Consider the following 14422-nt stretch of genomic DNA (forward strand, 5'->3'; position numbering starts at 1 on the left):
GGAGGTGGGGATTACGTGTGGATTAACTAAAATTCAAAGTGAGTTATGTGATACTGTGCCTCGTGGAACAGACTATGGAGGCACCTGTGGATCCAGCATTGAACCATGGTAGAGTTCATCATATTGAGGGATGGATTAAAGTTGGATTGAGTTTTTGCATATTCCTGTGAATGGGGTGCACATTGGAATCTAATGTGAGGATTTGGATGATATTCACTGCACATATCTTATCCCTCACAAGCCTCTCCAGTAACTCCAGCTCACTGGTCTATAGTTTCCTGGTTTTTCCTTGCAGACCTTCATAAATGGAAACACAGTCCAGTCACCCAGCTTCTAATGGTTCATATATCTCGGAGAGAGTTCCTGCAATTTTTTTCTCTAGCTTCCCATAGGCTGGATAAATCTTATCAGACCCAGAAGGTTTATCTACCTTCATACGCCTTAGGATGTCTAGCACCTCCTCGGTGGTAATACGGACTGTCCTCTCGACATCTACATTAACTCTCTCAAGTTCTCCAGTTTTCATGTTTTTCTCCAGTTAAAGAAAAGGCGTACTCATTGAGGACCTTGGCCATCACCTGAGGATCCAGACATAGTTGACCTCTTTGGTTTGTGCGAGATCCTATTCTCTCTTTAGGTACCCTCTTTTCCTTAATATACATACAATCTCTTTGGATTCTCCTTAATTTTTATCTGTGAGGTTGTCTATTTTACCCTCCTGGTTTCTTTATTAAGTATGCTCCTCTGTCCCCTAAACTCCTCCAGATATGCACCTTGATCCCAGCTGCCTATACCTGTCCATGCCCCCTTTTTTCCCCGACCAGTCTCAAAACATCTGTCTTTGGACATCTCTTTACCCATGAAGATTCTACCTTTTAGCAAGTAGGTCTGAAGAAGAGTCTTGACCTGAAATGTTACCTATCCATGTTCTCCAGGATAAGTTACTCTAGCATTTTGTGTCATACTGACATCTACAGATACTTATTTCTACTTCAGTAAGTTCCTGTCAAATATCATCAATATTTAATAAATATCATTTAATATCTAGAATGACAGGTGTTGGGGATGAGGAGGGGAGGTGTGTTAGGGAAATTAATATATTGGGAGTTTACGTTAGAGAATAATTATATCTCAGGAACGACTTGCATGGTGTAATTTATCCTGGGCTTTTGGGACAGCATAGTGTGCTGAAGAAGACTTGGAAAGGTTGCCTGACATTGAATTACAGGGTTAATTCCAAATTAGAAGTTCGTGAATAACAATAACAGGAAACTAGGCGTGGAATCCAATTGACTTGCTTATATATTAATTATTCACCACCTGCAAATGTGTCCTGGATAAGAAACCATTCTAGATGGTGGGGCACGTGGTGAGAACACATTGCAAAATGGAAACCTAATCCTGGGGTTGCATGGTTTTAACACAGTGAGAGGAAACGGGCATAGTATTTATCATAACACTTTGCGCCTCAAGGGGTGCAGATGACTGTCTCTGAGGAACATTCGGGTCTCCTTGCCTGCTAAACCATTCGTGGATTCATAGGCAAATTTGGACACTGGGAGTAGTAGCGGCCTGTGGGCCACGGTTCTTCGGCACCGACCAGGTCTTTTTCAAGTGCGCCTCTCCGATTAGTTGCGGGCAAAGATCTTTGGTTGCGGGGCTGGATTTAGGTCTGGGTGCGGGTCACCGGGCTTGACATTAAAAATCAAAGTACTGGACGGACTGAGCGGGCCATGTCCCTGTACAGACGATGCCCGGCCCTTTGTTATTGAATGCACGCCCCACCTTGTGTCTCCGCGCAGCTCGGCGCCGGCGCTCCCATTGGTTGCTGGGCGCAATGTCCGAGCTGTGATTGACTGCTGGGCGGAGATTGGACGGAGTGAGATGTTGATGCAGGAGCGAGGTTGTTTACAAGTTGCAATGGATCCCAGCGGCGGCTCCCGGCGGACAAGGGACCGCGGCACCAGCACCAGCAGCGCCCGGGGGAACGGGGACCGCGGCGGCGGCGTCGCCCTCCAGGGCCTCAAGCTGGCAGCGCTGCTCCTACACTTGTTGTCGGTGGTTGGAGCTGCCCCGCGACCAGGTGAAAAGCCGTGAGGGCCCCGTAGGAGGAGGAGGAGGAGGGAGGGGGGGGGGGAGGGGGGTCGGGGGATGCGAGAAGGGGGGGGGGGGGGGGTAGGTTGGGGATCGGAGGGGCAAGCTGGAGGGGAAGGGGCAGGTGGTGTTGGAGGGAACGTGGGGAGGGGGAGGGAGCAAGGGGAAGGGAGCAACGTTATTGTAGTGTATATAATGGTAACTAACTTTAAGTGTTGAGTACTAGAATGGGCCCCAAAATTCTTAAGGGGTTGGACAGGCTTGATGCAGGAAGATTGTTCCCGATGTTGGGGAAGTCCAGAACAAGGGGGTCACAGTTTAAGGATTAGGGGGAAATCTTTTAGGACCGAGATGAGGAAAACCTTTTTCACACAGAGAGTGGTGAATCTCTGGAACTCTCTGCCGCAGAAGGTAGTTGAGGCCAGTTCATTGGCTATATTTAAGAGGGAGTTAGATGTGGCCCTTGTGGCTAAAAGGATCAGGGGGTATGGAGAGAAGGCAGGAACGGGATACTGAGTTCGATGATCAGCCGTGATCATATTGAATCGCGGTACAGGCTCGAAGGGCCGAATGGCCTACTCCTGCACCTATTTTCTATGTTTCTATGATTTGAGTCATGTGATATATTCAATATCGTCTCAGTCTAGTGAATATGTGTGAGTATGTGCAGTGTACTTTTGTGAAATAAAGACCTACACTGGCAACAGCGTTTACTGACAACCTGTGTTTGCTTCTATCTACGTGCTGAAGTTGTAATATCTTACAGTTATGGTGCAGGTGAGGTTGAGATGAGGGGAGACGGAGATGCGGGAGGACGGAGCAATCCATCCAATCTCCAATACACACCACGTACTTTCCCCTGCTCCCATTCACCAATTGTGCCTACCTACTAATCACAACTCTGTCCATCCCCACCAACAAATCAAACTCTCCCTAACATCCAAAACCTCTCCATCAGACCCTTCCTCATCATTGATGCCTCCCATCCGACGTCACCACGCATTACTACTTTGCCGCATCCCATGCTCCCATTCCTATCCCATCTTCATCCTAACCCCCATCAGGCCTTTGCTTCGACTTTCCATCCTGTCTCTTCCTCTCCCACACATTTCCACCCTCTCCTTCCCAAGGTCTGTGCCTCTCCGCCCTTCCCCCCCAATGCTGTAATTGCTCATCATTTTCTGTTAATTTGTTGCAGAATGTGTACCTTCCAATGGAACAGATTTAAGAGCTGAGCAGCGTATTACATCAGGAGTAAATTGTACAAACTTGGTGGAAAGCAAAAAGGAATTCAACTTGACTCTGTCCCAAAACAGCACAGGTATTTGTGTGTGTGTGTGTGTGTGTGTGTTAGGCGGTCGTGGTCACCTTTGTACATATTCTGACTCGCATTTTCCCCTCCACGCAGTAATCCGGTTCACTTATATTACTAAGACTCTGTTTGTCTGTATGTGTATGCTTGACATCCCAAAACCCCGCCAAAACGATACACTATAGCGCTACAATTTTTGGCCCACCTTACTCACCATTGTCCTGTGATGCAAATGAAACAAGTTTTGTTCAGATTGATGGTATATTTTACAAGTTATTGACATTTTAAACTTTATAAAAATCACTTTTCAAACCACTTTTCCACGCTGCGTTCAACATCACAATGGGATCCTGAATCTCATTTACATTTTAAAAAATCGCGATTTTCAAAGAAACTTTTAATCAATTTCTTTGGTTTTCATTAACAGATAACACTATGTTTGGATATTTGGGTTATATTAAAGAAAAAACGTGATTTTCATTGAGAATTTTTTTATTTTTTAAACAACACGATTTTCATTGTGGGGGATGGTGGGAAAGGGGCGAGGTGGGGGAGCAAGGGGATAGAGGGAGAGGAGGGGGGAGGTAGTGTAGGGAGGTGAGAGGGAGGGGAAAGGGGGGTAGGTGAGGAGAGTGGGGGAGGAGAGAGAGAAACACAGACACACACACACACACCCACACACACACACACACACACAACCCCACACACACACACACACACACAGACACACACACACACACCACACACACACACACATTTTCACACTGGGTCACACATTACACACCAGGCATTTCATTTGTGCAGAGATGGTATGAAGTTTTATTTGGACATTGTGTGCCACTGCGGATGGAGATAAACAGTCATACAACTGGTGCAGGTCTGCCGGGTCACAGATTACATAAATGGGGGCATTTCATTTTATGAAGGGTGATGTCAACTATTTCCCCCTCCACCCTTTTTTTTGGAGTGGTAGATGGTGGGCAGATGGCGGGCAGTGGCTAGTGGGGTACCGCAAGGCTCAGTGCTGGGACCCCAAGGCTCAGTGCTGGGACCCCAGCTATTTACAATATATATTAATGATCTGGATGAGGGAATTGAAGGCAATATCTCCAAGTTTGCGGATGACATTAAGCTGGGGGGCAGTGTTAGCTGTGAGGAGGATGCTAGGAGACTGCAAGATGACTTGGATAGGCTGGGTGAGTGGGCAAATGTTTGGCAGATGCAGTATAATGTGGAAAAATGTGAGGTTATCCATTTTGGTGGCAAAAACAGGAAAGCAGACTAATATCTAAATGGTGGCCGATTAGGAAAAGGGGAGATGCAGCAAGACCTGGGTGTCATGAAAGTAGTAGGCATGCAGGTGCAGCAGGCAGTGAAGAAAGCGAATGGTATGTTGGCTTTCATAGCAAAAGGATTTGAGTATAGGAGCAGGGAGGTTCTACTGCAGTTGTACAGGGTCTTGGTGAGACCACACCTGGAGTATTGCGTACAGTTTTGGTCTCCAAATCTGAGGAAGGACATTATTGCCATAGAGGGAGTGCAGAGAAGGTTCACCAGACTGATTCCTGGGATGTCAGGACTGTCTTATGAAGAAAGACTGGATAGACTTGGTTTATACTCTCTAGAATTTAGGAGATTGAGAGGGGATCTTATGGAAACTTACAAAATTCTTAAGGGGTTGGACAGGTTAGATGCAGGAAGATTGTTCCCGATGTTGGGGAAGTCCAGGACAAGGGGTCACAGCTTAAGGATAAGGGGAAAATCCTTTAAAACTGAGATGAGAAAAACTTTTTTCACACAGAGAGTGGTGAATCTCTGGAACTCTCTGCCACAGAGGGTAGTTGAGGCCAGTTCATTGGCTATATTTAAGAGGGCGTTAGATGTGCCCCTTGTGGCTAAGGGGATCAGAGGATATGGAGAGAAGGCAGGTACGGGATACAGAGTTGGATGATCAGCTATGATCATATTGAATGGCGGTGCAGGCTCGAAGGGCCGAATGGCCTACTCCTGCACCTAATTTCTATGTTTCTATATTTCTATTCCCCTACCCTGGGGAAAAAGGACTGCGTGCATTCACCCTCTCTATTCCCCTCATGATTTTATATAGCTCTATAAGATCACTTCTCAGCCCCCTGCATTCCAAGGAATTAAGTCCCAGCATTCCCAACCTCCCTGTAGCTCAGGCCCTTAGGTTTTGGCAAAATTCTCATAAATCTTCTCTGCACTCTCTCCAGCTTAATGGCATCTTTCCTATAGCAGGGTGACCAAAACTGAACACAATATTCCACGTGTGGCCTCAAGTCTTGTACAACTGTAACATAACATCTAAACCTGTATACTCAATTCTTCGACTGACGAAGGCCAGCATTTCAAAAGCCTTCTTCACCACCCCATCTACCTGCGATGCCACTTTCAGGGAATTTAATGCTAGTACCCCCACATCCGTCTGTTCTACAGCACTCCCCAGGGGCCTACCCTTTACTGTGAAGATCCTGTCCAGGTATGTTATCCAAAATGTAACTCCTCATATTTATCTGAATTTGCCATTTCTCAGTCCACCTGCCTAGCTAATCAAGATCCCACTGTGATTATTGATAACCATCTGTCTGTGGTATCACCTATTTTGGTGTCATCTGCAAAATTACTAATCATACCTTGAATACTCCCAATCAAATCATTAATACAGATGACAAACAGCAATGGGGCCTGTACCGATCCTTGAGACATGCCACTAGACCCAGGCCTCCAATTCAAAAAACCTTCTACCATCACCTTTTCACATTTTGTGTCTCGTTAGCTAGCTCTTCCTGGATCCCATGCATTGTAACCATTAGAGCAGCCTATCATGTACGTTCTCCCTGTGACCACATGGGTTTGCACCTAGAGTTCCGGTTTCCTCCCACACTCCAAAGACGTACTTTTGGCTTTGGTAAAAATTGTCAATTGTCCCTAGTGTGTAGGATAGTGCTAGTGTGCGGGGTGATTTACTGGTCGGTGCCGATTCCATGGGCCAAAGGGCCTGTTTCTGCACTGTATCTCTAAAATGTTAGCCAAAAGTGTCGCAGACTGGGACCACAAACGCTAGGGTTGGGCTTTATGAAGCACTGACTGGAAGTGAGCTAGAGTTTCTGTTGGGCATCTCTTAGCGTTCACTGTACCGGCAAGGTAACGTCAGAGTGTAGAGAAGAGACTAGTGGACACACGGACGGGAATCGGATTTCAGAGGTGAAAATAATGGGTATTGGAAAGAAGATGATAGGGATTGGAGACTTAATAGGGTTGGACAGTCCTGGTGGTAGTGAATATGTAGGACACACAGAAAGGTATTTGACTATCATTTAAATGATGGGAAGCCTAGAACTGTGGAATAATGGAAACGCTGAGAGGTCTGTGAACAGAAATCATGTACAGTTTTTATTAATAAATAGAAGCATGAAATTGAAACCAGGCATGGTTTAGTTATGTTTAAAAAGGAACTGCAGATGCTGGAAAATCGAAGGTACACAAAAAAGCTGGAGAAACTCGGCGGGTGCAGCAGCATCTATGGAGCGAAGGAAAAAGGCAACGTTTCGGGCCGAAACGTTGCCTTTTTCCTTCGCTCCATAGATGCTGCTGCACCCGCTGAGTTTCTCCAGCTTTTTAGTGTACCTATGGTTTAGTTATGTTTCAGTTTTATAAACATCTGCTTGGATTCAGTTTGGACAGTGTTGAGGTCTGGCTATTGTAGTGATAAAGAGGGTAGCATTGGATCAAGCTCTGTGGATTCACCAGACTTGTACTTCAGCTAAAAGGCTATATTCCCATGATAGGATGCAGGGAATGATCTTGCAGAATGGAGATTACATAGTTATATAATTGAAGCGTTCGGTTAGGAAATTCAAGCCGAGATGTATTCAATGCCTGCTCACCCACTCCTCTGGCTTGCATTTGCGCCAGGGGCATCATTGAACGAAGACCACAATGAGACGACCGGGTTGCCGGAAACGGTGGAGCCTGGAGTGAGTGTGGCTCAGATCGACGAGCAGGTGAAGCCGCCCTCTGGCCGCGAGCCCAGCGTCCAGCGACCGGTCACTGGCGGTACCTTGCCCGTGAGGCAGTCTGCCAAACGGAAACGGGACCTCGGAGTTCTAGGTACAGTCTCTGCACTCTTAATACTAGCATGGTTACAGGAGGGGGCCATTCGGCCAGTCGAGTCTGTGCCAGCTCTTTAACAGCAACACTGCTTGTTCTGCTCCCCTACACATTCATTCTGCTACTTGTCCTGCATCCTTTTTAACACTGAATCTGCCCTCGCATTCTGACCCCCAATCGCATGCCCTGTATAATTTACTTTTCCTGATGTTATTTTTGATTCTTGCTGGTCAACTTCATTTGATGACTTCTCACTGTAGAACCCTCTATCTATATACCCTTCATGATTTTAACAAATACCCCTTTCAGATTTCACCCCCCCCCTCCCCCCTTGCTCTGTTCCAGCAAGAACAGCCCAGCGTCTCCATCCTGTACGCATCACTAAAGCCATTTGGCAAATCTTGTCAGCGCCCACTCTGGAGTTTAGTTTAGTTCAGAGATACAGCACTGAAACAGGCCCTTCGGCCCACCGGGTCCGCGCCGACCAGTGATCCCCGCACGTTAACACTATCCTACACACACTAGGGACAATTGTTACATTTCCCAAGCCAATTTACCTACATACCTGAACGTCTTTGGAGTGTGGGAGGAAACCGATGATCTCGGAGAAAGCCCATGAAGGTCACGGGGAGAATGTACAGACTACAGGAGCAGTCGCATCTTTTCTGCAGTGTGGTGACCAGAACTGCACACCATACTCCATCGTGGCCTAACCGAGGCTTTATGAAGTTGGACCCAGACCATCTTGCATTTGTACTCGGTACCCTGGTTAATGTAGTCATGCATCCAGTGTGCCACTTTCACCACCCCACCTACCAGTGCTGCCACATTCGGGGGGTCTTTTAGACTTTAACATTGCTTTGTTCCTCAATACCCCCTAGAGCCCTGCCCATTCATGGTGTATAATCTATGCTGATAGACCTCCCAAAATGAGCATCTCATTAGGCTTGTCAGTTTGAAATGCCATCTGCCATTGCCTCGTATTGATATAATTCTACAATCTAAGACTACCCTCTTCTGCATCAGTATCGACTGTCGTTCAAAATGTTCATATGCAGGTTGCTAAATGTATTTAACAAACAGCAAGGTTACCACCACAGACCCAAGAGACACCACTGGCCACGGGCTTCCCTTCAATGACAACCCTCCACCCTCTGCCTCCTATTACCGCACTTGTTTTTTTAATCCAGTTTGGCAACATGCTCTGAATTCCACAGGCTCCAACCTTTTGCAGTAACGTTCCCCGTAAACCACATTAACTACACTGCCCTCATCAACATAGTTACTGCTTCAAAAAAATTCAAATACATTTAGTCAGACATGATCTCCCACCACCTACCATGAAATTATTCGTCTTCAATCCATGGCTTTCCACATAGAATCTTACCCCCCAGAATTAATTCCATTATCGTCCCTACTGCTGACGTTAGACTAACTAGTCTGTGACTACCTGGATTATTCCTGCTGCCCTTCTTGACTAAAGGTGCACGTTTGCTGCCTTCCTTTCATCTGGTGCTTCGCTTGTCGCCAGAGGATATTGAAATATCTTGTCACGGCCTCAGCAATCTCCTCCCTTGCCTTCTCTAGCATCCATGCGATCATCTCATCCGGCTCTAGGAGTTTATCCAACTTTATGCCTATGAAGACATTTAATACTTGGTCTTATTTAATAGCTAGAATTTCATTAGTCCAACAGAAATCTCTATCCACAATGTCTCCTCAGTGAATACAGGTTGGGTGACACAGCGGTAGGGTTGCTGCCTTACAGCGGCAGAGACTAGGGTTTGATCCTGACTACAAGTGCTGTTTCTATGGAGTTTGCGTGTTCTCCCTGTGACCGCGTGGGTTTTCTCCGGGTGCTCCCGTTTCCTCCCACATTCCAAAGACCTGCAGGTTTGTAGGTTAATTGGCTTCTGTAAATTCTTCCTAGAGTGTAGAATAGAACAAGTATACAGGATGATTATTGGGCAGCACAGACTCAATTATCGATTAACCAAACACACAATTATCAATGCTCATGTTCACCAATCTGGCAGCTTATGTTAAAATAGATTCCATTTTGCCTTCCAGTCCTAGTGTGTCCTATTTCATGCCCATGTCTGTGGGCTACACTTTACAACTTTCTCTTATACGTTTGTTTGAACCTCGCTCTTGCTGTTTTTCTACTCATTGTCCATTCCTCCTGCAAGTTTAGTTAAAACAGCATGAGCAAATATATTGGACCCATTCTCGTACAAGTTCCACCTTCCCCTGAAATGTTCTGGAGAAGGGTCCCGACCAGAAACGTCACCCATTCCACTCTCCAGAGATGCTGACTGTCCCGCTGAGTTACTCCAGCTTTTTGTCTACCTTCTATTTAAACCAACATCTGCAGTTCTTTCCTACACATGCTGACCAGATGTTCATCCAAGCTAGTCCCATTTGCCTGTGTTTGACTCGTATCCATCTAAACATTCCATATCCATCTGCCTGTCCAAAAGTCTTTAAAGGTTTGTTGAACCTGCCTCAACTACTACCTCTGGCAGCATGTTCCATGCGCCCACCACAAGCTGTGTGAAGGAGCTGCCTCTTGGGTTGCTATTAGAGCTTTCCCCTCTCATTTTAAACCTCTGCCCTGATGACCTTAATTCCCCAATCCTGGGAAAACGTGTGTGCATTCTATTGCCTTCATGATTTTGTACACCTCTGTGAGATCACCCCTCGCACTCTTGCGATTCAAGGAATAAAGTCCTAGACTGCCCAATTTTTCCCTATAAGTGCGTCTCTCGAGTCCTAGTGTTAAGCATTGGAGGTCTGCCAGCTTATGTTTGACCCGGACCCAGCTACGTGTTTGCCTACAAGTATTCACTTGACACTGGGTATGGTCACCAAGTAGCATTGTTCAACACAAAATCGCATTCAGAGTTATTGAACCTGTAGAGCTCATTATTGTGAAACTCTTTACCCCCAGGCTCTGAAAAGTCTGCCTGTGACCACCCAACTTTTCCCCTTTTCCACATTGGTTTATTTTTCAATCCTAGGTCGGGCTATGGCGATTGGAATGATTATCATCATCATATGTTTGGGTTCCGGCATCACAGTGGGCTACATCTACAAACGGTAAGGACAAGCCTCCTGTAGTGACTGGAAGGCGTGTCATCTGGTAGTGGGATGCAATATTGGGCTGAGAGACCAGGGTTGATTCCTGTTGAAGTCTAGGCATGGGTTCCAGGTCCAACTGTTGGTTCATGTCTCACCACTGGCTCCCGGCCTGAGCGCCGGCTCATGTCCAGCCATGTTGGCTGAGTATCGGCTGGGCTTTATTCCAGTGGGCCACATCAGGGCTTCTGGTTTGAAAGTATCAGAAGGCTGGTCAAGAAGTAATGGAGGTGTAGAATGGGATGTGACATTAAGGCAGAGGGTCAGCTGTGACAGTATTGAACGGTGGTACAGCATGCCTGCTCCACGCCCGTTGGTGCTCAGCTGCCTGGCCTTTGGCCCCAGGCTGACCACAATCAACCCACTTTAACTCCACCTTCATTGCCTTTGCACCGTTAAAGCTGCTGCAGCTGCTGTTGGCATCTGCTGGGCAGCATCTCTTCCTTGTATCCTAAATCCCAAGGGACGCCGGCTTGAACAGATCTGGTGGGCAACAGTCGGGCTGGGCTGAGGCATATCCACTGGAGCAGCTGGCAGAGCAGCAATTCCGGACTGCAGTCTCTGGGAACCTCTCCCTGTCCTCTCCACATTAGGGGTGGCACGGCGGTGCAGCGGTAGAGTTGCTGCTTTACAGCGCCAGTGACCTGGGTTAGATCCTGACTAAGTGTGCTGCCTGGATGGAGTTTGCATGTTCTCCACGTGACTGCATGGGTTTTCTCTGGGTCCTCTGGCTTCCTCCAACAGTCCAAAGACATACAGGGTTGTAGGCTAATTGGCTTGGTATAGTTGTAAATTGTCCTTAGTATGTATAGGATAACATTAGTGTGCGGGGATCCAAGACTCGCTAGGCTGAAGAGCCTGTTTCCGGGCTGGCTCTCTAAACTAAAGTAAACTAAAAATGTCTCCAGTAGCAAACAGACAGATCTTGGATCACTACTTCACAGCTATTGGGCGTATCCACTGTCTGCCTTCCTTTGGGCTAACTCAATTCCTATGGGAATGTAATGTCTCTACCATCACTGATCGTCCCTTCAGCCTCTCTAATCCCTGGGCTCAGGAATGTCTCCCCTCGTAGCCTACCAGTGACCAAGCTTTGGCTCCCGTCCCTCAAGTTCGGCTCGGAGTGAAATGTTGCCTGATAGCAAAGCTCTGCATTAAAGTTACTCGATAAACGGATGTGGCTGAGAAATTTATGGGACTTGGTACCATTTTTATTGTAGAGGACAAGCTATAAAGAGGGAACAGGAGCAGCGAGCACGTGAACAAGAGATCCAGCGAATCATGTTGCCGTTGTCGGCCTTTACCAACCCCACCTGTGAGCTGGAGGACGAGGTGACGGTGATGATGGTGAACCCGCAGGCACTGACTGGGGAAGACAGTGAGGCGGACAGTTCTCGTGCAACCGCCACTGGCACTCCTGGGGCTTGAGTTACGGCGCAAACCAGTGGAAAGGTTCTCTGGCTGTGGACTCTGACGAGAGAGCGAGCTTGCTTGAAACTTTATAGCATGTCTCCGGACACACAACTCATTCTGACAACTGGCGCACTGTGGAGTTTCTCCTTCCTGGAAGGATCAGGCCATGACTGGGTGTTGATAATCAATGCATGAAGAGCGTTTAGCAGTATCCAGCAGTGAAACATGTGATGGTTCTGTTTTATATTTTAGGCTGCAATTTAAGCATAACCTGGGTTTGGACACGTGAATGGTAAACAGCTTGTGTTTCAAACTTTAATATAGATATTTCTAGGGGTGGGGGTTGGAATTACTGTGTGAAGTATTATGCGCCACAAGTGGAGAGAGCAACATAACCGGGTTTAAAGATGGGAGGGTGGGGCATGCAGGGCGTCTCCGTTCAGTAGGATGGCGATTGATCCTTATCCTGTCCTTCCACATATTCCCCTCAGTGCCCTGCACTCTGTCAACAAACTCTAAACGCCCTGTGGCAACTTTGATTGAGGCTCTGATCCCTGTCCAACGGCCTAGTTCTGTCACTCTGTCCTTGTAGACACTAGCTCCACAAACACTTGCTCAATTTGTGTGACTGACCATATAACCCCTGCTCTTGGGATGAAGATGAACCCTCCACATCCCAGCGATCAGTTGCGTGTTTATCAGTGTGTCCCTGCTTTCAGCACAAGAATATCACTCCTCAGGAAAGGATACCTAAACTGAACAAAATACTGCAGCTGCAGCCTCACCAAAGCCTTAGCAAGTGCACGAGCAGCATTCTCTGTCCTCTTTAAGCAAAGACCTCCAGTATTGGAATCGCTGTTAACTCTCAGGGATTTGCCTGACCCAGGCCAAATTTTTGCTTTTCCATTTTTCAAAGTAGAGAGGGCAGCAGGACCATGTTTGAAGTTGGGAGGGGAAGGTAAGCAGGACAGCTCCATTCAGCAGGATCAAGGTTGGGGCTCCTTTTGCCATGCCCTATAATCTGGATAAACTAAGGATTCCATTCCATCACTGTCAGTGTTTGTTGCTTTGCCTCCTGTTTGAGGCACTCCACGGGGAAGGGGAAAATGCCTCAACATCCACTCAACCAAGCTCAGTGACCACTTCCCAGATTTCCGTGTATGTGAACCCTGCCAGATCACGAGAATAATGGATGGCAACGAGCAGCTCATCTCCAGAGCAACCGCCCCCCCCATACACATTATCTCCACCAACACACTCATCCCCCCCACCCCAAAGTCAGTGTCAAGGAGCACCTGAGACACGATGTCGAGGAAACCCAGGTCCTGACTGACAATTATTAAATGTGCTAGAAAATCAATTTCAGGTATTACCTGTGGGCTTTCTGCTTTGGCACCTTCTCCATAATTGGAGCTCTTAAGTATTCAAGAATGTTCCTAATTTATCCAGGAATATGTCATGGAATATTCTGTTAAATTTTTTAATTACAATGTAATGAAAATTTACTTTTTAAAGAAACTGTGTTGTGGTGCTTTCTGAGGGGACGTGAAGGGAGGAAGGGGCATGCGGTGGAGTGAGCGAGCTGGTGGGTTTGTGACAAAAGCCGAGTCTATGGGAGAAGGATATAATGAAAGGATGAAAATGAGTGAGCAGGTGGAAGGGGATGAGAGCGGTGGTAAGGAAAGGGCTGCATTGGAAGGACTGAGGTGGTGTGCGGGCGTAAGAGGAATAGACATGGTGTGTCTGGAGGTAGGGAGTGAGGAAGAGTGAAACGAGTGGGGTCTATGTGAAATAGAGGGGGAGTGGGTAAGATGCTGCAGGGGTAATTAGTGGGCGAGAGGATGGAGAATGATGGCAAGGAGAGCTGCGGGTGTGCAAGAGTAAGGAGAGGTTTTAGTATTAGACACGGGAAGGAAACAGGCCCTTCGGCCCACCAAGTCCGTGCTGACCTGCGATCCTCGTACACTAGCATTATCCTATACAGTGGGCATAAAGGGGTTTAACTCCCCAAGATGTCTAGAGATTTATCCCAGGATGTTGTGGGAGGCAGAGGAGATGATAGCTGGAACCCTAACAAAGATATTTAAATCTTAGCTGGTTACAGGTGAGGTACCAGAAGACAGCAAATGTGTGCCTTTACACTAAAAAACAGATAGCAGGGTTAATCCAGATAATCACTGGCCAGTTAGTCAGGGGTAGGGAACTTAATGGAAAATACTCCATGTGATTGTACAGTGTAGTAATCTACACTTAGAAAGACAGGGATAGATCAGGGATAGCCAGCATGGATTTGTAGCTGGGAGATCATTTCTGACTAATTGCACAAGGAGATGG

The 14422-nt window shown here is 47.0% G+C and overlaps 1 protein-coding gene across 1 annotated transcript; it reads left to right on the top strand.

The window, feature by feature from the left end:
• Window positions 1-1406: 1406 nt before the first annotated feature.
• Window positions 1407-13588, top strand: pik3ip1 (phosphoinositide-3-kinase interacting protein 1). The gene is made up of 5 exons (XM_055656005.1): window positions 1407-2083; window positions 3293-3415; window positions 7343-7537; window positions 10558-10636; window positions 11896-13588. Exons 1-5 carry the CDS (start codon window positions 1885-1887, stop codon window positions 12101-12103), a joined length of 804 nt encoding a protein of 267 aa, XP_055511980.1. The 5' UTR covers window positions 1407-1884; the 3' UTR covers window positions 12104-13588.
• Window positions 13589-14422: the final 834 nt, after the last annotated feature.

The sequence above is a fragment of the Leucoraja erinacea genome, chromosome 25 (genome assembly GCF_028641065.1).
Source record: "Leucoraja erinacea ecotype New England chromosome 25, Leri_hhj_1, whole genome shotgun sequence".
NCBI lineage: Eukaryota > Metazoa > Chordata > Chondrichthyes > Rajiformes > Rajidae > Leucoraja > Leucoraja erinaceus.

Bases quoted from the DNA above. Each gene is read 5' to 3' on its own strand.
- pik3ip1 (XM_055656005.1), top strand. From the start codon at position 1,885: ATGTTGATGCAGGAGCGAGGTTGTTTACAAGTTGCAATGGATCCCAGC. The intron at 3,416-7,342 runs GTATTTGTGTGT...CATTTGCGCCAG, and splicing joins TCTGTCCCAAAACAGCACAG to GGGCATCATTGAACGAAGAC. The intron at 7,538-10,557 runs GTACAGTCTCTG...TTTCAATCCTAG, and splicing joins ACGGGACCTCGGAGTTCTAG to GTCGGGCTATGGCGATTGGA.